The following is a 22,162-nucleotide window of genomic DNA, read 5'->3' as shown; positions in this document are numbered from 1 at the left end:
GACTATCTTGTACCTCCCCCAAGGCAAACTAAAAAAATAAATAAATAAATGTTGGTATTTGTTAAGCGCTTACTATGTGCAGAGCACTGTTCTAAGCGCTGGGGTAGACACAGGGGAATCAGGTTGTCCCACGTGGGGCTCACAGTCTTCATCCCCATTTTACAGATGAGGGAACTGAGGCACAGAGAAGTTAAGTGACTTGCCCACAGTCACACAGCTGACAAGTGGCAGAGCTGGGATTCGAACTCATGAGCCCTGACTCCAAAGCCCGTGCTCTTTCCACTGCGCCACGCTGCTCCTGTCACAGAGTAAATGCCTCAGAAGTATTTTTTAAAAAAAGAGGTCCCCACAAAGAGATAATAAGCATCATCTGCGTGCATCCGACTGTGCTGCCGTTCGGCTCCTCAAGAGCTCGACCTTGCACACGAAGGGTTCGGGGGGTGGCGCCGGGCCTCTGGGCACACTGAGTTTCCGAGGACCGTAGGATGGTCTTTCTGTCTTGTTTGGCCCCTGAAGAGTTTGGAATCTCCCCTCTGCCGCTCCAACCTGTTTTTTGAAAGATAAAGGGAAGAAAAAGTCTTCAAGGAAATACAAACGCGTCCGTGAGGTTTCCAAAGGAATAGCCGGTCCACCTCACAGTGCAAAATAGGGCCAAGTTGGCAGAGGCCCGGTGGGCCCTTCCCACTTTTTCAAGCGGTTTGTCTTGACTCTGGGGCTCTTGGGAAGTTATCTCCGGTCCCCCGGAACATTGATTAAAAGGATGGTTTTTAATACAGTGTTGGTCGACGCTATTTATTGAGGGCTTGCTGCGTGCCGAGCACTGTACCAAACGCTTGCGAGAGAACAGTGGACAGTTGACAGACCCCTCAGTGGCTTGGAATGAGGCGATGGGAGTTACGGGTTCCATGGCCGCAGTGCACCCTGGGAAGAATCTTGGGCCCGGTTTCCTTGGCTACGAGGCCGCAGCCCGACTGGCTCCGAGAAGGAAGCCCTCCTCTCCCCGAGTCTCAACTGCCCGAGCCTGAGCTACCCCTCCGCGGCCAATGTGGGGGACACGGGACCTGGGCCAGCCGGTGTCGGTTTGGGAAAACGGTTTTTATTTTCCTCTCTCTGGTCCTCGTTAAGCGCTAAGTACCAGGCACTGTTTTAGGTGCCGGGGTAGGTGGGGAGTAATCAGGTCGGGCCCAGTCCCCGTCCCACAGGGGACTCCCATTCTCAGTCCCCATTTGACAGAGGAGGGAACGGAGGCCCAGAGGAGTGAAACGACTCACCCAGCGTCACCCTGCAGACAAGCGGAGGAGCCGGGATTAGAACCCACGTTCGGTCCACCAGGCCGCGCGGCTTCTCGACTCCAGTTGAGGCCCCAAGGATCGGTCCGGGTTGCGCCTGACTGTCCCCACAACTGTCCACGCCTGATTTCCACAGCATCACAATGCCACTCACACAAGAAGGGAGGCGGACGGACCCCACTCCCCGCAGCGGGCAGAAGCTCTCGGACCCGGCCGCCCGTGGGTTCCAAGTTCCGGCGCTTCCCCGTGACCCAACCCGGGGACATGAGTGACACGGCCCTGTCAGAGAGAGATGACTGTGTTTAATAGACAATGATGTTGAATGCTGGCAGACGCCATCTTTCAGAAGGGACGGGCCGATTCCCCCGAGCCCGAGCCGTGTTCTGGTCCATCCACATTTCAGCGTTCTGCAGATCAGAGGGTCTTGGCCCAATTTGGCCCAGGACCTGAGAAGACGTCCTTCGAGGGATTCTGAGGTCAAGAGGGGTGAGACCCATGACTCAGCAGACTGGAGAAACCCACCCGCAGGGGCGAGAGACCCTCGGGGGAGAACGGCCCGGTGTTCGCCGGAGACGAGCTCGGCTTCTTCCCTTCCCCCGAGGCGTCTCTCGGCAGATCCGTGGGGCCCGATTCCGTGGTCTGATGTTTGGAGATTGAGCCGATCCACGCCTGTACCCACCCGGGAACGTCCCCCGGTGTCATCCGTGTGTCCTGCTAGTCCACACCGGGCCCAGGTTCGAAGCTCTAAGGCCATCGGACTGGGCAGGGGGTGGGACCTTGGTTGGAGGGGCAGGCACGAGGGGTCCGCTGTGGCGTTGGCCGGCGTGCTTCTCCCCTCTCTGGAGTCTGGCTGGGGTCCCGGCGACGCCTACAGCTCCGGGGAGGGGGAGGGATGAGTTGGCGGGGCGGCAGTCCGGATGACTCGGCCCCTCTCTCTCCGGGCCAGGGGCCCCCGTGTTGTTTCTACCGGGTCCTTTCCAGCCCGAGGATTCCTGGGAATGTTGCCCAGACATGGATTTCGCCGGAGGGTTGGTGGTTGGGATGGGCTCGAAGGGCATCTTCCCCCGAGCCCCATCGGAGGCATCTATCAGGGCGGGCCGGCCCTCCGGTCACACGGCCCGCTGGATGGGCGACGCTGGGGACGCTGGGCCGGTCCCGTCCAGGTGACACACGTACGGGAGACCGGAGTGGAAAGCGGCGTGCCTCGGCCGCGAGGCCGATCCCAGGGCCTCCGGGGATTCCTCCGACAGGCCGCCTGGCCTAGCGGGTTTTCCTCGGGTCTCCCTGTTCCGGTGCTCCGGCTCGCCTCCGGGGATGGACTGCGCCCTCCGGTCACGCTCCTGTACAGTCCTCCACAGCTTCAGGGGTTCGGTGGCGAGGCACGTGGAGGCGAGGAGGTTGGCGCGGCGGGGACCGGATGTCCGGGGCCGGAGAGAGCTGGGGGGGGCCGGTGAGGGAGGTGGGGCCGGTGGGCGCGTGGCGCCGGCGTCTCTCCCGCCGTTCACCAGGGACGGGACGACCCCGTTCCCGTGCGGCTGGTGCCACTGGGCCATCCGTTCCTCCGTGGTCTTCTCTCTCCCGTCGGGGAGGCTCGGGGCGCGGCCGTCGTGGGGTCCGCCGGTGATGCCCCGCATCCCGTGGCCCGATACTCTGGCAGGCGGGGGCCCCGCGGAAAGGCTGGAGCTCTCTTCGCCGGGAGAACCGGCCCCCACATCGGGCGAGGGGCCCACCCGCTCTCCCCTCTTGGGCCCGGAGCTCTTGCGGGTGTCCGGGTTGCGGCCTTCGGAGTGATTCCCGTCTGGGAAGATGGCGCCGGGTCCACCTTGCCCCCTCTCTGCCGGCAATCTGGGCGGGTGGCGGTGGTCTGCCCCGAGCGCTCCGCCGAGCCGAGAGGCCCCGGGGCGCCGTGTCCGTTGGGGACGAGGAATGAGGCCCGGCGGGGGTGAGGGATCTGGGGCGAGGTCTGGGGCTCGATCCACGACTCCTCCGGTTCCGGGTACACGACCCTGAGGACTCTCTCAGGTGAGTCCTCTGAGCTCCTCTGGCCAGAGAGCGGGCAGACTGGCTGCTGCACCTGCTGAACCTCCTTCACCTGAGCCAGTTGAGCCCCTTTGAGGTCAGGTCCTGACCCCGGACCGCTAGCCTGGGGAGGGTGACTTCTTGACCCCTGGCTGCTCGCCCGGGGAGGGTGACTTCTTGAGCCCAGACCGCTGGCCCGGGAAGGATGAGATACTGGCTCCGGAAGGCTCACCCGGGGAGGATGACTTGACCCCAGGCAGCTCGCCGAGGGAGGGTGACTTTCTGACCCTGGACCGCTGGTCCGGCGAGGGTGACTTCTTGAGTCCGGAACACTGGCCCGGGGAGGGTGACTCCATGACTCTGGACCGCTGGCCCGGGGAGGGTGACTTCTTGACCCCGGACCGCTCGCCCACAGAGGGTGACTTCTTGACCCCGGACCGCTGGCCTGGGGAGGGTGAATCGATGACTCTGGACCGCTGGCCCGAGGAGGGTGACTTCTTGACCCCGGACCGCTGGCCTGGGGAGGGTGAATCGATGACTCTGGACCGCTGGCCCGAGGAGGGTGACTTCTTGACTCCGGACCGCTCGCCCGGGGAGGGTGACTTCTCGACTCCAGACCGCTCACCCGGAGAGGGTGACTTTCTGAGCCCCTGCATCCACGAAGGGACGTTTGGGGTCGAGTCGCCCTCTCCTTGCCGGCGAGGGGCGGTGAATCCGTGGAGCGGAAAGTGCCGTCCTCCGCTGACCGGCCCCGGGCTCTTTCGCTACGGCGCCGGCAGACGGTGCAGTCCGATTCCTCGGACGACGTGTCCGGGTCGTGCCTGTGAAAAAACAGTCAATCGTTACAGCCGAAGGAAACAGAGTTCTGTCACTGAGGGCTTTCGGGCCCCGGGGCCTCAGTAACTGGCTCGAGGCCTCATTCTCTACTCTAGAGGGATTCCCCACCCACGATCCCCACCCCCTCGACCGGCAGGCCGAGCCGGGGGCCACGGCCGACTGGACGGGGACCGGGACTCGAACGGCGTCGAGGTGGCCGGAGCCACGGGCGCTAGGAACTCTCATTTGGAGCTGAGCAGCTGAAAGGTGGACGCGATTGTCCGGCGGAGAATGACAGGGAGAGAATGGGTCAGAGCCGGGCATCGGACCATCAGTGGTGGAAAGGCCCTTCCCCAGACACCTTTCGCGATAAGACCGACCCGTCTTGGCTTGAGCAGAGGACGGGAGCTCCGGGAGAAAGAGTCCGGGCCTGGGAATCGGGAGACCGGAATTCCAAACCCAGCTCGGACGATTGCTTTCTACGTGACCTCAGGCAAGTCATTTATCTTCTCTGGGCCTCAGTTTGCATATCTCTGAAAGGGGGATCGAGGACCTCATCTCCCCTTCCCTTAGACCGTTAACACCGCGTGGAACGTGACCCTGTCCCATCTGATTCATCTGTATCTACTCCAGCACGATGCTTGGCACGCTGTGTGGGGTTAACAATATTGTCATCCTTAGGATGACGATGGTCATCCCTGTCAAATGGGCATCAGGGCATTCCACCGGCTGATGCCTCTGGCCCGTTGGCCCTCTCAGTCCCGTCACCGTTTACATTTCTTCCCCTTCAGATGGTACGAACGGTTTCACCTCCTAAAATGGGGTCCCCGTTCCACCCCCGTGCAGCCTCTCTCCGTCGGGTCTATCTGCAGTCCCTCCACAGTCCCAGGGATGAGGAACCGAGGGATCCCCTGGATCGGGAATGAGGAGGGAGCCCCAGACGTGACGTATTCTGATCTGGGGGACAGACCTCTCCCTCAGAGGAGTCCCGAGGCCTGGGCTTCTGTTGCTTCACAAGCGGGGCCCAGTTGTCACAAAGCCTGTGCCCACCCAACCACGCTCTGCCGCCACATCCCATCCGATCATCCCCCAAAAGCCCCTTAGCAACCATTATGTTATCGCCCGCATTCTTCCCACCTCACTCCGCCCCGCCACTGTCCCCCTCTCTTCCGGCTCCCTGTCTTCCACCCTGGGTATTTTCAGAGCCTGGGCGAGGGCCCAGGGACCGGGAAAAAAGAATCAATGGGTTACCATCTCAGGAGATGCAGAATTTCCTTGAGATTTCGGTCACATATCTCCAACATCCTCAGAACTAGAAACCAAGAGAACGAGTTATTTGGGGTTCCTGGAAAGGGGTGGGTTCCACCCCTTCCCTCCACTGGGAGCCGGGATTTGCACAGGGGCTCTGGCTCTCCACCCTCCGGGTCCCGCCAGGCCAACCCCGAGGGAAGATGGAACGACGGCCCCCCGAGAATAGATGCCGCCTGCATCCTCCCTCCTACCGATGTCCTGAGATCATCAAGGCCCCACTAAAGCCGGGCTCTGTTTTTGGGCTCTGGGACTGAAAGGGCCCGGAGCCTTTTAAACCAGGCTGCTCTATCAGGTCTGGTGTCATACGCTTCAGAGGAAACAGGGAAGCGCCTTGGCTTAGTGGATAGAACGTGGGTCTGGGAGTCAGAAGAATCTAATCCTGACTCTGCCACTTTTTTTTCATTATTTCGTAAGCACTTATTACGGGTCAAACACTGTTCTAAGCATTGCGTTAGGTACAAGTTAATTAGTTTAGACACAGTCCGCGTCCTGCATGGGACTCACGGTCAGTCTAAGTAGGAGGAAGAACAAGTATCCGCATTTTACAATTGAGGAAGCAAGCACAGAGAAGGGAAGCGGCTTGCCACGGATCACACAACGGACAAGCGGCCGATCGGGAATCAGAACCCAGGTCCCGCCGACTCCGAGGCCCTCGCTCCGTCCGCTAGGCGATATTGCTTCCCATCTGCCTTTCTTGTCTTCATTTTTCTGTGCCTCGAGGTACCTCATCTATAAACTGGGGACCGAGACCGTGAGGGACTAAGACGCAGGTCGTGTCCCAGTTGCTTTGCTCGTATCTACTCTGGCGCTTAGACTAGGATCCGGTGGGTAGCGTGTAAGAGACGCCATTAGAAAAAGGACGAGGAGAGGAGGCCCCGGAACTCCGGCCTTCGGAGGTGGGGACGGCGGCATGGACAACGGAAGAGGGAAGGCCAGGGCGGTACCTTTTTCCGGCGCGTCCTCCGGCTGCGGATCGGGACGACGCTGACAAAGGAAGGGGGAGATGTGATTAGCAGGGGTTCGGGCCGGGCTCCCGCCTCTCCTCTAGCCCCGAAGGCCGAGGACCTTGACTCGCTCTCGTTCCCTTCTCCCCACACCCAACCCTGGCTGTCTCTGCCTTCTTTGCCCTCAAAGGAGATCTTCCCTTCACGAGAAGGGGTGTCTTGGCCATTGACTCCGTTCCATGAGATTTGAGGTGGGCCAGCAAGGAGACTGAGAGTGGGAGCGGACTTGGACCGGAGCAGGATGAGCCTGTCTCCGGCACAGGCGACTTCTAAGGCCTGGCCCAAAGACCCATGTGAGCTGCAGTGGCCCCGGGCAATCAGTCCACGGTATTTATTGAGCGCTTGCCGTTTTCAGAGCGCCGTACTTAGCGCTCGGCCGAGTACAATACAACCGGATGAGCGGGCACGGTCCCCGCCCATGACCAGCTTCCGTTTTAGAGGGATCGCAGCAGAGGACGGGATGCCCGCCGCACGGTAGATTGAGGGTGGGCAGGCGAGGAGGAGAGACGGGATAGGAAGAAAGCAGACTGGGAAGCCTGCGCTTCTCCAAGGCCCTACGAGCCCTGGGTGTTTGGAGGCGGGGGGGTGTCACATTGGGGTCCTTACCACATTATCTCTTGTTTCTTCTGTCGTCAACCATTTCAGTTGGCCCCAGTGGATCTCCCAGAGCAGGAACACGAGGAAGATGATGGTGAAACCCTTGTCTGGGAGAGGCCACTGAAGGCCCCACAGTGTGGCGAGGACCAGGAAGAGGAGGGCTTCCAGGATGTCCCACATCGTGCGGACGTGGGCGTCCTTTCCTGGACCCGCCGTCCCCGTGTCCGGATCCTGGCGGGGCCACGCTACTTATGGAGCCGGAGACCGAGCCCCCAGAGCCGGGTCACAGAGACAGTTGTGACATAGAGGGAGGGCCCGACCTGGCCCTTGGGGGTGAGGGGGAAGGAGGGTGGGAGATGGGGGCAAGGGGGCGGGGAGCGGGCAGAGCTTAGCAGGGGAGAGAGAAGGGGAGGTTTCAATGGGAGAAGGCGACTCTTGCGCCGGAGGGCCTGGTTCCAGGGAGGGGCCGGTTCTGGAGGGAGGAAGCGGCGGCAAGGGGTGGGGAAGGTGACTCCTTTGGTCAGGGCGGGTGGTTCCAGTGTGGGAGAGTGAGCCCGGAAGGGGGAGGCTGGGTCTGGTGGAGGGAGGGGGTGCTGACTCTCAGGAGAGATCTACAGATGGATGGGAGGTCGGAGAGTTCCCGTCTGGGAGGGAGATTCCTCGGTATTATGGAATTTGCAGTATTACAATCAATGCCTTCCATGAACTTTCTTAGATGAAACAGTAGCTCAGAGGGTGAGTTTTTGAAAAGAAAGGAGAAATGAAAATGTTCTAGCTTTGTTTTTGTTAGCTAACCTGAAAGTTGGGTTCCATATTGTTTGTTTGATTAATAGTATTGTTAATAATAGTATCTGTTAATCACTTATTAGGTGCCAGGCACTGTATTAAGGACCGGCGTAGATACACCTTGAGCAGATAGACACAGACCCTTTCCCATTTGGGAGTCACAATCTAAGTTTGGGGGGGAAAATGGATATTTTTTTCCACATTTTACGGATGAGGCAACTGAGGCACTGAGACCTTAAATGACTCACCCAAGGTCACACAGCCAGCAAAGTGGCAGAGCCTGGGTTAGACCCCGGGTACTAAGCCCCTCAGGCCCGTGATCTATCCACTAGGGCACACTGCCCAATCACCACGCTGACTCACACAGTCCATTAGTGAGCGGCTCGAATAGTGCTCACATTGGACTGCATCTCAGCAATAAAAATAATAATAGCAGTATTTGTTAAGCGCTTACTATGTGCCCAGCACTGTTCTAAGCACTGGAATAGAGACAAACTAATCAGGTTGGACTCAGTCCAGTCCCACATGGGGCTCGCAGTCTTAATCCCCATTTCACAGATGAGGGAACTGAGGCACAGAGAAGTGAAGCGATTTGACCAAATCACCCAGCAGACAAGGATGAAGCAGAGACTAGAACCCAGGTCCTTCTATCTACCCCAGTGTTTAAAACAGTGCTCGACACATAGTAAGTCCTTAACAAATACCAAAATGATAAAAAAAAATCCCACAAGAATCACACTTTGGGGAGTCAGAGTTTTACAGGTGCTGTTTTCTTCAATGTTGAGCCAAAACTAAGTGAGAATTGAAATAGATTTATGAACCGTAATCCCCTGACTTGGACTCCCAGGGATATAAAACTATCAGTTGAGTGAAAGGTTCCTCAGAAATGCAGGTTTAAGGGAAGAACGTAGCAGTATTTTTCCCCCGATGTACGGATACATCGAATTCATATTGGCAGGGATTAGACAGACTCATTGCCAGAATTATTCACTCTCCTTTATTTCTAAACCTAGCGCAGAGCTCATGGTATGAGATCCTTCCGAACAAACCTAAGATAGCTCGTGTGTTCGAAAGCCCGCGATCCAGTCCTCCAGTTCGAAGCAGGCTAAATCCTCCTGGATTTTGTTAGGCGAGGGCCAGAACACATAGAAATGTCTAAGCTCCTAAGAGCTTCCTGGCTTAATTTAGAATCCTTGCTTTAAGCCTTCTTTCGCACCGTGAGTGTGTTGGAGAGAAAACATTAGGAAGGGCAAGATAGTGATGTTGCTCTGCGGATGTAGCCTTACGTCTGCCGTCTCCCCGGAAAAAGAGCAGGCTCCTTTTGGGTAGGGAAGGTACCTTCTGCTTCTGGTGTATTTCCCCAATGTTCTGCACTGTGTATTGAACTCTGTAAGCAATGGATAATTATCAATAGTAGCCTTTGTACTTCTATTACTATTATAAATACTTCTGCGCTAAGCAAATAAAAAGCTATTCTTCCACTGAATCTTGTCTCTGATACTGTTTTGCCAGTGAAATTCAGCAATATGGCTCAGAATTTAAGTCCTCTTACAGAAGTATTGCTCCCTCTTATTATCGGACGCGCACGTTCACTACTGACTAGAATCTAGCCTTCAGAGGTTCCAGGAGATTGAGACCAGCGAAGTTTATCTATGGCTTTAATCCACAAAGCCTCTCTCCCTCCATGATATTTTCCTCCTACAAGCTATGTTTTAGAATAACCTCCCTGTTTTTAATCTGAAGGAACAAATGATAAAGCTGAAAAACACATTCGGCTCAGATGGGAAGTGCAGAAGGAGCTGGGCTCTAATCCTGCCCCCACCACTTACGTGTTGCATCAGTCATATTCCTTGAGCACTTACTGTGTGCGGAGCACTCTGCATACGGTCATCGTTCAATAAATACCACTGACTGACTCGTTCGTTCAGCTGAAGATTAGCATCCTTCACCAGGATGTGCAACACATAGAAGTAACCCGACCTTGGAAATTTTTGAAGAAGATAAAAAAGAAGCTTTTGTTAAAGCACTGTACTAAGCTCGGTGACCTTGGGCAAGCCACTTCACATCTCTGTGCCTCAGTTACGTCATCTGCAAGATGGGGATGAAGACGGTGAGTCCCATGGGGACAGGGACCTCATTAGTTAATCCACCCTGATAAAGCACCTAGTAAGCACTTAACCAATACCATAAAAAAAATAACAAACAGAACGAGGCAGTGAGAGGCCTGGCTCTGAAGGTGAGGGAGCCCAGTCAAGGCCAACAGCTGTGGATGTTTTTCAGTCGACTGGGAGGCAGAGCTGGATTTGGGGAAATTGACCATGTGCTCTGGAGAACTGAGTATTTCAGTCAGCATCCATCACTAACTTTAGGCCTTTGCCCCAGTCTTCCCCTCTTAGGACTTGATCGCTGAACGCTTAGTACAGTGCTCTGCACACAGTTGGCGCTCGATAAATACGATTGATTGAATGAATGACTCCTTTCAGCTTCCTGTCACCGGTACTCCCGTAAATCCGTCAGTCAGTGGTATTTATCATTTATCTTTTAGACGCAGAGTGGGTTAGAGGAAGGAGCACGGGCTTGGGAGTCAGAGGTTGTGGGTTCTAATTCCGGTTCTGCCACTCGTCAGATTGATTTAGTAGTTAAGGTACCAGTGAACTGTAAGGTACGTGTGCTTACGGTGTCGATGCCGTTTCCACTCTTGAAATGATGACTGCAGGGTTAATGCTATTAAAATCAGGCGAGTGTATTAGTGGGATGGCTTTGCTATCACATCGCCGAAAAGTCCGTGTATCTGAAGGGGTTGACTGCCATCTCTTGGATTATCTGAGGCCTGTTTGCCAGAAAGGCTTTCACTTCCGGCTTTGGGATTTTTTCAACTGTCTTTTCATTTCTTCAGAACTAGCCAGAGAAATCTTTTCAGAGTCATTTTCTCCTTGGATAATTCCTAGAGGAAGGACATAGTTTTCACGGGATAAATCTGGGACTTCTGTAGAGAGAAAGTAAGCGCCTTTGTACAATAGAGATCTAATGGCAGGAGGCCAACTTTTCATTCTGTGCAGAGGGGTTAAAGTTGAAGTGAGGGTCCCGTGGGGGAGGAGTTTGGGAAAAATGAGACACATCCTACCCCACCTTGTCTACTGCATCAGCCTCCTTGTTGACCTCCCTGCCTCCTGTCTCTCCCTACTCCAATCCGTCTCCCGCCCGGATCATTTTTCTACAAACCCATTCGGTCCATGTCTCCTCACTCTTCAGGAACGTCCAGGAGTTGCCCTGCCTCCCCTGTGTCAAAGAGAAACTCCTTACCACCGCCACCTTTAAAGCACTTGATCACCTTGCCCGCTCCTATCTTACCTCTATGATTTCCTACTACAACCCAGCTCGCACACTTCACTTCCCTAAGCCAATCTACTTAATGAACCTTGATCTCATCTATCTCACCTCCGACCCCTCGCCCACATCTTGTCTCTGGCCTGGAAATTCCCTCCCCCTTCATTCATTCACTCATTCATTCATTCAATCATATCTACTGAGCGCTTTCTGTGTGCAGAGCAATGTACTAGGGGCTTGGAAAGTACAACACAGCAATAGAGAGAGACGAACCCTGTCCACAATGGGCTTAAAGTCTAGCGGGGGGAGACAGACATCAAAACAAGTAAATAGGCACCAATATAAATAAATAGAATTATAGATATATACATAAGTGCTGTGGGGTCGGGGGTGGGGCGGGGAAGAGCAAAGAGAAAAAAGAGTTGATGTGATGCGGAAGAGGGGGAGCTGAGAAAAAGGGGGACTTGGTCTGGGAAGGCTTCTTGGAGGAGGTGTGCTTTCAGTAGGGCTTTGAAGGGGGGAAGAGTGCAGATGTGAGGAGGGAGGGCATTCCAGGTCAGCGGTAGCACGTGGGCCAGGGGTCGACGGCGGGACAGGCGCCAACGAGGCCCAGTGAGGAGGTTAGCTGTGGCAGATGAGTGGAGTGGGCGGGCTGGACTGGAGAAGGAGAGAAGGGAGGTGAGAGAAGGGGGCGAGGTGAAGGACAGCTTTGAAGCCAATAGTGAGGAGGTTTTCTTTGATACGGAGGTTGATAGACAACCGCTGGAAATTTTTTTGAGGGGGGGGTGGCATGCCCTGAACGTTTCTGTAGAGAGATATTCTGGGCAGCAGAGTGAAGTAAGGACTGAAGTGGGGAGAGGGAGGAGGTTGGGAGCTCAGAAAGGAGGCTGATGTAGTAATCCAGTCAGGATAGGCATTGTGTCTGATCTGATTGTCTTGTAGTTATCCCAAGGCTTAGTACAGTGCTTGGTACATGGTAAGTGCTAAATAAGCACCACAATTATTATTATTATCTATGCACACGTGTGCGCACCCACACATATTATCCTTTCCCGTCTCAGTTGTCAAGTTGTCAACACTACCATCCTCCCTGTCCCTGAAGCCCACAACCGGGGCTTGACTATACTTGACTCCTCCTTCCTTTTCAGCTCTCAGTTTCCACACTTTTTTTGGTTTCTTTTGGTATTTGTTAAGCACTTACTATGTGCCAGGCACCGTACTAAAGCACTGGAGTAGATACAATTTTATCAGGTTGGAGCCCATGCGGGGCTCACAGTCTTAGTCCCCAGTTGACAAATTAGGTAGTTGAGGTGCAGAGAAGTGAAGTGACTTGCCCAAGGTCACCCACCAGAGAAGGGGTAGAGCCGGGAGCAGAACCCAGTTGCTTCTGACTCCCAGGCCCGTGCTCTATCCACTAGGCCACCCCGCTTCGTTATGTCCTGCCAGTTCCTGGAATGATTTCTTCCTCTCCATCCAAAGAGCAGCCCTCACGTTTGTCCCCAGGTGCCGGTAAATAAATAATAAATAAATACGACTGGGTAAGTACGACTGAACTGAATGTATTAAAGCGAGCTACATCTCGCCGCCCTACAGGCAGAAAGTGGAGTCTATTATAGTCAGGGTTGAGCGGGGCATGTCTTTTAATAATAATAATTTTGGTATTTGTTAAGCGCTTACTATGTACAGAGCACTGTTCTAAGCGCTGCGGTAGATATAAGGCGATCAGTTTGTCCCACGTGGGGCTCACAGTCTCCATCCCCATTTTACGGATGAGGGAAATGAGGCGCAGAAAAGTGAAGTGACTTGTCCACAGTCACACAGCTGACAAGTGGCAGAGCTGGGCTTCGAACCCATGACCTCTGGCTCCCAAACCTGGGCTCTTTCCACTGAGCCACTCTTTTCCCAGCATTTGGTGGTAACGGCAGGAGAGAAAATCGGCCCAGAGGCCTCCTCTCTGACGTTGTTCTAATACTTCTGCTTCCTGCTTCTGATGAAGTCCAACGGATGATTCTCTGCTCTTTTTTTTTTTCTGCTTATCGAGTTGAGCGCATGATTCTCTGTTTCTTTCTTTCCCTGTTTATCTCATTTTTTGCGGATGGGAAAGTTGGGAAAGGAGGGGCCTATGCAAGATTAAGGTTAAGTTACAGCCCACAAAAACCCTCTCAGGATGGCACCTGGAGAGTTGCCAGTACTCTCCCAGTCTCCGCTACGGGAGGGAGAGTCAAGCAGAGGCCTACCCATTCCATCCCCAGCTTGGACAGTGGCTAGCGAGTGGAAGGCGATCGTCGGCAAGATAGGCAAGATCGAGGCACAGTGAGAGGGTTGGCCTTAGAGGAGCAAAGTGTGTGGGCTGGATTGTAGTAGGAGAGAAGAGAAGCAAGGTAGGAGAGGGTAAGGCGATGGAGTGTTTTAAACCCAATGGTGAGGAGTTTTACTCTTTTTATGTGAACGTGGATGGGCAACCACTGGCGTTTTTTGAGGTGACGTGTGCTAAGTGTCTTTGTAGAAAAGTGATCTGAGCAGCAGGGTGAAGTATAGACCGGAGTGGGGAACGACAGGAGGCTGGGAGAACAGCAAAGGGACTGACGCAGTAATCCAGGCGGTACAGGATGAGTGACTGAATTAACGTGGTAGCTGTTCTAATGGAGAGGAAAGAGCGGATTTTAGCAATGTTATGAAGGTGGGACCGACCGGATTTAGTGATGGATTGAATATGTGGGTTGAATGAGAGAGAGGAGTCGAGGATGATGCCTTGTGAGACGGGAAGGATGTTGGGACCGTCTACGGCGATGGGAAAGCCAGGGGGCGGGCAGGGTTTGGGTGGGGAGATGAAGAGATGCCCATCCACTTCCACATTAAAAGAAGCTCCTCACCATTGGCTTTAAAGTACTCGATCACCTTGTCCCCTCCTACCTCACCTTCTTACTCTCCCGCTATAACCCAGCCTTCACGCTCTGCTCCTCTAATGCCAACCTACTCACTGTATCTCAGTCTCGTCTAGCTCACCACCACCCTCTCACCCACGTCCTGCCTCTGGCCTGGAATGCCCTCCCTCCTCATATCCAACAGATAATTACTCTCCCCCTCCTCAGAGTCTTACAGAAGGCCCATCTCCTCCAAGAGGCCTTCCCTGACTAAGCCCTCCTTTCATCTTCTCTCACTCTCTTCTGCTTCGCCCTGACGTCCTCCTTTTATTTGTCCCTCCTCCCAGCCCCACTTATGTACATATTTATTCATTTGATGTCTGTCTCCCTCTCTAGACCGTAGGCTCAATGTCAGCAGGGAACGTGTCTGTTCTGTTGAACTCTCCCAAGTGCTTAATACAGTGTTCTGAGCACAGTAAGGGCTCAGTAAGTACGATTAACTGACCGATTATCCCCCCCCCCATTAAAAGCACATCCCCTCCAAGAGGCCTTCCCCAACTAAACCCTCATTTCCTCTTCTCCCACTGCCTTCTGGGCCACTTTGAATTTGGATTTGCTCCCTTCATTCACCCCACCCTCAGTCCCACAACAATAAGGTAAGCATCTGTGATGTATCTATTTACGTTAGTATCTGTATCCCCCTCTAGGCTCTAAGTTTATCATGGGCAGGGAAAGTATCTACCAAATCTGCTGTACTGTACTCTCCCAAGCTCTTAGTACAGTACTCTGTACGCAGTAAGTGCTCAGTGAACACGTTTGATCGATTGAGATCCAACAGACAATCAGTCTCCCCACCTTCAAAGCCTTATTAAAATCACATCTTCTCCAAGAGACCTTATTCATTCAGTCAGTCTTATTTATTGAGCCCTTACTGTGTGCAGGACACCGTACTAAGCGCTTGGAAAGGACAATTCGGCAACAGCTACAGTCCCTGCCCAACAACGGGCCCACAGTCTAGAAGGCAGTGAGCTCCTTATTTTCCCTCCTCCCTCTCCCTTCCGTGTCTCCAATGCGCTTGGATTTGGACCTTATTATTCACTCCACTCTCAGGCCCAGAGCACTTATGAGACCGTTGTTGGGTGGGGATTGTCCCTATCTGCTGCCGAATTGTACTTTCCAAACACTTGGTAGAGTGCTCTGCACACAGTAAGCGCTCAATAAATCCGATCGAATGAATGAATATATCCATAATTTATTTTAACGTGTGTCTCTCCCTGTAGTCTGTAAGCTCACTGCGTGCCGGGAACATGCCTACCAACTCGGTTACGTTCTATTCACCCAAGCACTTAATAAAGCGCTCCGCTCGCGGGAAGTGCTCAATAAATGTGCCTGATTGATTATCATCTCTTGGCCGTCGAGCTCTGCTGAGCTCCTTGGCTTCGGCCGCAAATGATTGCCTCCCTTTCCTCCCCACCACCCCCTCCGTTTTTTTCATGGCATTTGTTCATTCGTTCGACCGTATGTATTGAGCGCTTACTCCGTGCCAAGAGAGTGGGAAAACACAATACAAAAACAAACAGACATAGTCCCTGCCCATAACGTGCTCACAGTCTTTCTAATCCCAGCTCTGCCACTTGTCTGCTGTGTGGCCTTAGGCCAGTCACTTCACTTCTCGGTGCCTCAGTTCCCTCGTCTGTAAAATGGGGATTGGGAGTGCGAGCCCCACATGGGACGGGGACTGTGTCCAACCCACTTTGCTTGTAGCCACCCCAGCACTTAGTACAGTGCTTGGCATATAGTAAGCACTTAACAAATATCACAATTATTATTATGTGCCAGGCACTGTACTAAGCACTGGGTAGATACAAGCTAATCAGGTTGGGCACAGTCCATGTCCTCCGTGGGGCTCGCAGTCTTAATCCCCCATTTTACAGATGAGGGAACTTGAGGGACAGAGAGAAGTGACTGGTCCGAGGTCACACAGTCGACACCGCGGCGGAGTCGGGATTAGAACCCCGGCCCTTCTGTTCATCCACCAGGCCACACTGCTTCTCCAAACAGACCTTTGGGAAGTTCCCGCCGGCTGCTTTCCATGTGCTAGTTGCCACGGATTTGGGAAAGTCGTACACAACCAGGAATTCTGATCATTTCAGGTCTTCCGTTGGGGGCTCGCTTAGGGAAGTAGGGAGCGAAAGACAGGAAAGGGAAGCAACTGCTCAATGGAAAGAGGCCCATTCCTGAATTTTCACACTAAGAGGCTATGAAGATAACAGTTACAAGATATTAAAAACGGGCATACTTTATTTGATCTCTTTTTTTTTCAAAAACCCAATAACGATCTGCAGATTGCCTAATAAAAATTAAACGATTTCACTTTTCCAAGTAATATCCCATTGTGTTTTTAATAAGTGCTAATAAGCTCAAACCCAGCCACCCCGCTGGGCCCAGTGGGTGAACAAGCAAGAATTATAAATCACGATTGGCGACTAATAAATTGCAAAGATGGCACTTTGGGGAAACGTCACCCTGCATCACTTTGGAGATGCTGAAACTGTTGCAGTGTTAGACATCACTGGATTCCTCATTTGTAAAGATTTCCACTCTAAGGAAGGAGGTCAGAAACAAAGCCATTAAACTGACTCTAAAGTTACTCTACCTTTTGTGTTGTTTTTAATAATGATGTTTCGGTAACTCTAAGTCGCAGGATCCTTGTGGGCCGCTTCTACCAACCTTGTTGCGTTGTACGCTCCTGAGCGCTTAATAAAGGGCTCTGAGCACCAAAAGTGCTCAATAAATACCCTTGATTGATTGATAAATGTTGGTCATGTTCAGAATAGTCTGCTGTTTATTCTTAGTGGTCAATCTATGCCGCTTATGTGACAAATGTTGGGAAAAGGGAAAGGTAGGTAGGAGACAATCCAAGTCAAACGGAAGATAACTCTCAGGTTTACTAGATCACGGGGTTTACATTCTTGACTGTGTTGAACCTGATTACCTAACACTTACCCTACCTTTTAGTAGAGTGTTTGTCGCACTTCGTCTCATCTTGTGCTCATTCAATTCAATCGTATTTATTGAGCGCTTACTGTGGGTAGAGCACTGTACTGAGCATTTAGAAAGTACAACTCGGCAGTAAAGACAGCCAGTCTTTATGCTGTCGAGTCGTCTCCGACCCACAGCGACTCCGTGGACACAGCTTTCCCGGGACACCTCGCCTCCAGCCGCAATCATTCTGGTAGTGGATCCATAGAGTTTTCTTGGTAAAAATCTGGAAGTGGTTTTCCATTGCCTTCTTCTGCACAGTAAACTTGAGAATCTCCGCCCTCGACTCTCTCCCAGGCCACTGCCGCCCAGCACGGGTGAGTTTGGACTTGTAGCCGATGGCCTTCCAATCGCTAGCCACTGCCCAAGCTAGGAATGGCATGGACAGACCTCTGCTTGACTCTCCCTCCCATAACCGAGACAGGTAGAGGACTGGAAACTCGCCAGGTGCCATCCTGAGAGGGGTCTTGACATGTAGTAAGAGCTCAGTGAGCGCTTAGAAAAGCGTTTGGGACATAGTAAGCACTTAACAAATACCATCATTCATCAGTTACCACCATAATTAATAATTCAATTCCATAGTTATTGGCGAACCCTTCGTTAAGGAAAACTGGCTTTATAATCAATCAATGGTATTTTTTGAGGGCTTACTGTGTAGTAAACACGTGAGCGAGTACAACAGAGTCAGTAGACACATCCTCTGCCCAAAAGGAGGTTCCAGTCTGTTCCAAATGCTTTGACTGATAATAAAAATACTAATAATGACGATGATGGTACCAACCACTGTTCTAAGGGCTGGACTAGATCCAAGCAAATCAGGTTGGACAGAGTGCCTGTCCCGCATGGGGCTCACGCTCATCCCCATTTTCCAGATGAGATAACTGGGGCCCAGAGAAGTTAAATGACTTGCCCAAGGTCACACTGCAGACAGGATTAGACCCAGGTCCTCCTGACTCCCAGGCCACTAAGCCTCTTGTTCCCTATTTTGACTGATACCAAATGGACACACATCAATATTTCTTCTGATGTCGCCATGTGTTCTCTCTAAGTAGCGCGTTGTGGGCAGGGAATGTGTCTGCAATTGTTGTATTATACTCTCTCCGGCGCTTAATACAGTGCTTTGCACACGGTGAGCACTCAGTAAGGAATAATCGAATGAATGTAGACACGTCAGATCTGAAGCACCTTCCCTTTCTGTGCCCAGTGGGTAACGGAATCGGTCATTTTGGAAGAACTGAGTGCATTAAGTCTGGAGAGAAAAAAGGGGAAAAATGAAAGAACTGCCGTTGTCCAGATAAACTGAGAAAGGCAGGTTCACGAGCTAAGTCAGGCGTTTCCGGGACTAGGACATCCAGGGAGGATTATTAATAATAGCAATAATAATAATAATAATAGTGTTGGTATTTGTTAAGCGCTTACTATGTGCAGAGCACTGTTCTAAGCGCTGGGGCAGATACAGGGTAATCAGGTGGTCCCCACGTGAGGCTCACAGTCTTCATCCCCATTTTACAGATGAGGTAACTGAGGCACAGGGAAGTTAAGTGACTTGTCCACAGTCACACAGCTGCCAAGTGGCAGAGCCGGAATTCGAACCCACGACCCCTGACTCCCAAGCCCGGGCTCTTTCCACTGAACCACGCTGCTTCTCTGCTTCCGCTGATTCCGTGGGCTCCTGCAGCCAAGACCCCCGGGAGATTCTGTCCTTAGTGGAAGGAAATAATTCCCTAGGCCTGAACTCAGGTTTGAGTCTTGGAGAGGCTAAAAACCTCCTCCAGGAAATAGTGTTTTGCTTTTCCATCCATCGGTCCTTCGGTGATATTTGTTGAGTGCTGACTATGTGCAGAGCACTCTACTTGGGAGAGGACAAAAGAGTAAGCAGGCACAATTTCTGCCCTTGAGGGATTTTGATTGGCAATTCTTTAGTGACTTTGTACTTCAGATCGATGTTAGACGTGGAAGTAGGATCACATACACTCACCGAAAATATACCATGCTTTTTGAAGCTTTTTGAAGCTTGAAGCCTTATTAAGGTCACATCTCCTCCAAGAGGCCTTCCCCGATTAAGTTCTCTTTTCCCCCGCTCCCTCTCCCTTCTGCCCTTGGATCTGTGACCTGTGGACATCTGATTATTTGTCCCACCTCCAACCCTACAGCACTCATCAACACATCTTTAAATTACACATTATAAAATATTTATTCGTACTAATGACAGCCTCCCCTGTGAGCTTTTTATGGACAGGGAACTAGTCTGCTAATTCTGTTGTATTCATTCGTTCAATAGTATTTATTGAGCACTTACTATGTGCAGAGCACTGTACTAAGAGCTTGGAATGTACAAGTCGGCAACAGATAGAGACAGTCCCTGCCATTCGACGGGCTTACGGTCTAATCGGGGGAGACGGACAGACGAGAACAATGGCGATAAATAGAGTCGAGGGGAAGAACATCTCGTAAAAACAATGGCAACTAAATAGAATCGGGGTGATGTACATCTCATTAAACAAAATAAACAAAATAAATAGAGTGATAAAGATATATACAGTTGAGCGGACGAGTACAGTGCCGAGGGGGTGGGACGGGAGAGGGGGAGGAGGAGAGAGAAAAGGGGGGAGAAGAGGGTTTAGCTGTGGAGAGGTGAAGGGGGGGTAGAGGGAGCAGAGGGACAAAGGGGGGAGCTCAGTGTGGGAAGGCCTCTTGGAGGAGGTGAGTTTTAAGTAGGGATTTGAAGAGGGGAAGAGAATTAGATTGTCCGAGGTGAGGCGGGAGGGCGTTCCAGGACCGCGGGAGGACGTGGCCCGGGGGTCGACGGCGGGATAGGTGAGACCGAGGGACGGTGAGGAGGTGGGCGGCGGAGGAGCGGAGCGTGCGTTTGGTACAGTGCTCTCCCCCAGTAAATGCTCCATAAATAGGATTTATTGATCTGGGTTCACCATCTCATTAAAAATGACCATCAAAACTCGACCGCCTCCAGGCAGACACGTAGCCTTGAACCCCAAAGAAGTAGAGAGTCCGGAAATATTCATTCGATCGTATCTATTAAGCGCTTAGTGTGTGCAGAGCACTGTACTAAGCGCTTAGGAGAGCACAACACAACAGTAAGCAGACCCATTCCCCGACCACAACGAGCTTACAGTGCCATCCACCCTGACCAGAAAGGTGGCTAAGTTTGGTCCTCCGTGGACTGGCGCCCGCTCGCTTCCTCGGCCCCACTGGGGAGACTCCATCCCGCCCTGCCCTCCGCCATCCCGGTGGGAAAGAGAAAAGCAGCTGCATCCCCAGGCCTCCGTTAATCCCGGGGAAAGCCAGCGGCTACTCTAGCAGTCGCTGTGGCTACGATGAGCCTTGAAGATCCTGAGATTCCTCTCTAGCCACAGGACACCGTGTCTTTTGTTTTTATTTTGAGGATATCGTGTATCCGTCCTTATCTTTCGTGCTGTTTTGGTGATTTATTTTATTTTTCGAATGGTATTCAAGTGTTTACTATGTGACAGGCTGGAACGCCCTCCCTCCCTCCTCATAGCCAGCAGACAATGACTCTATCTACATCACCCTATTTATTTTGTTTAATGAGAGGTACATCACCCTGATTCTATTTATTTGCCGTTGTTTTTATATGTTTTCCCCCTCGACTCTATTTATTGCCATTGTTCTTGTCTGCCCGTCTCCCCCGATTAGACTGTAAGCCCGTCAAAGGGCAGGGACTGTCTCTTATCTGTTGCCGATTTGTCCATTCCAAGTGCTTAGTCCAGTGCTCTGCACATAGTAAGCGCTCAATAAATACTATTGAATGAATGAATGAATGAATAAACCCAACTCTGCAACGTGCTTTGTGACCTTAGGCGACTCGCTTCACTTCTCTGTGCCTCAGTCACCTCATCTGTAAAATGGCGATGAAGGCTGTGAGCCCCGTGTGGGGCGGGGACTGTGTCCAACCTGATGACCTCGAAACTACCCCAGCGCTTAGTACAGTGCTTGGCACACAGTAAGTGCTTAACAATTACTATTATTACATGTAAGAGGAGTAGACGGTGCTACGTATGACAGTAACGACTTAGCCTGCATCCACCTCAGTGCTTAAAACAGTGCTTGGCGCATAGAAAGCGCTTAACAAGTACCATGATTATCATCCTTATTATTCTGATCCCGGCTCTGCCACTTGTCTGCTGTGTGACCTTGGGCAAGCCACCTCACCTGTCTGTGCCTCAGTTACCTCATCTGCAAAATGGGGCTGAAGACTGTGAGCCCCACGTGGGACAACCTGATGACCTCTCATCTACCCCAGCGCTTAGTACGGTGTCTGGCACATGGCAAGCGCTTTAATAAACACCCGGTGCTTAGTACAGTGCCTGTGACACTGTAAGCGCCTAACAAATACTCACCTCTTAGTACAGTGTCAGTGCTTAGTACAGTGCCTGGCACATAATACGTGCCTCACAAAGGGTGCTTAGTACAGTGCCGGTGGCACATAGTAAGCGGCTAACAAATACCCAACTCTTAGTACAGTGCCTGGCACATAGTAAGCCCTTTAGAAATAGCTTTCGGTACAGTGCCTGATACGTAATAATGATGATGATGATGATGGTGCTTGATAAGCGCTCACTATGTGGCCAGGTAAGCGCTGGGGTGGATACAAGGTCATCAGATTGTCCCACGTGGGGCTCACTGCCTTCATCCCCATTTTCCAGATGAGGTCACTGAGGCCCAGAGAAGTGAAGTGGCTCGCCCAAGGTCACACGGCAGACAAGTGGAGGAGTGGGGATTAGAACCCGCGTCCTTTGACTCCCAAGCCCGGCTTCTTCCCGTTAAGCTGCTCTGCTTAAGAAATTCCATAATTATTACTCATGTAGTACTATTGATTTTATTAATGATGAGTACATATCTATAATTGTATTTATTTTGATGGCAGTGTGGCCTACTTGTTTTCTTTTGTTGTCCGTCTCTCCCCTTCTGGACTGTGAGCCCGTTGTTGGGGAGGGATTGTCTCTCTCTGTTGCCCGATCGTACTTTTCAAGCGCTCAATATAGTGCCCTGCACCCAGTGAGTGCTCACTAAGGCCGAATGAATGAAGGAATGAACTAATGAATGAATGGATGGATGAATTAATGAA

At 52.2% G+C, this 22,162-nt stretch overlaps 1 protein-coding gene and 1 non-coding gene across 4 annotated transcripts; one reads left to right on the top strand and one right to left on the bottom strand.

Annotated features, from left to right (window-relative positions):
• Window positions 1-1,571: 1,571 nt before the first annotated feature.
• Window positions 1,572-7,334, bottom strand: LOC103171038 (nascent polypeptide-associated complex subunit alpha, muscle-specific form-like). Of its 3 annotated transcripts, XR_005660386.1 has the most exons (5): window positions 7,046-7,333; window positions 6,380-6,419; window positions 5,376-5,436; window positions 1,969-4,129; window positions 1,572-1,760 (listed from the first exon to the last, which is right to left on the bottom strand). XR_005660386.1 is itself a non-coding variant. In XM_007671303.3 (4 exons), exons 1-4 carry the CDS (start codon window positions 7,214-7,216, stop codon window positions 2,791-2,793), a joined length of 1,611 nt encoding a protein of 536 aa, XP_007669493.1. In that variant the 5' UTR covers window positions 7,217-7,333; the 3' UTR covers window positions 1,572-2,790. The 3 variants fall into 3 exon arrangements, 2 of the variants coding, with proteins under 2 accessions (XP_007669493.1, XP_007669494.1); XM_007671303.3 differs by having other exon boundaries at window positions 1,572-4,129; XM_007671304.3 differs by lacking the exons at window positions 5,376-5,436; window positions 6,380-6,419 and having other exon boundaries at window positions 1,572-4,129; window positions 7,046-7,334.
• A 5,971-nt stretch (window positions 7,335-13,305) lies between these two features.
• On the top strand, window positions 13,306-13,443 carry LOC114814446. The gene has a single exon (XR_003762244.1). It is a non-coding gene; the product is annotated as a small nucleolar RNA SNORA7 (small nucleolar RNA).
• The last annotated feature ends 8,719 nt before the right edge of the window (window positions 13,444-22,162 follow it).

The sequence above is a fragment of the Ornithorhynchus anatinus genome, chromosome 9, assembly GCF_004115215.2.
Source record: "Ornithorhynchus anatinus isolate Pmale09 chromosome 9, mOrnAna1.pri.v4, whole genome shotgun sequence".
Classification (NCBI taxonomy): domain Eukaryota; kingdom Metazoa; phylum Chordata; class Mammalia; order Monotremata; family Ornithorhynchidae; genus Ornithorhynchus; species Ornithorhynchus anatinus.
This window is presented reverse-complemented; position numbering and strand designations above follow the sequence as displayed.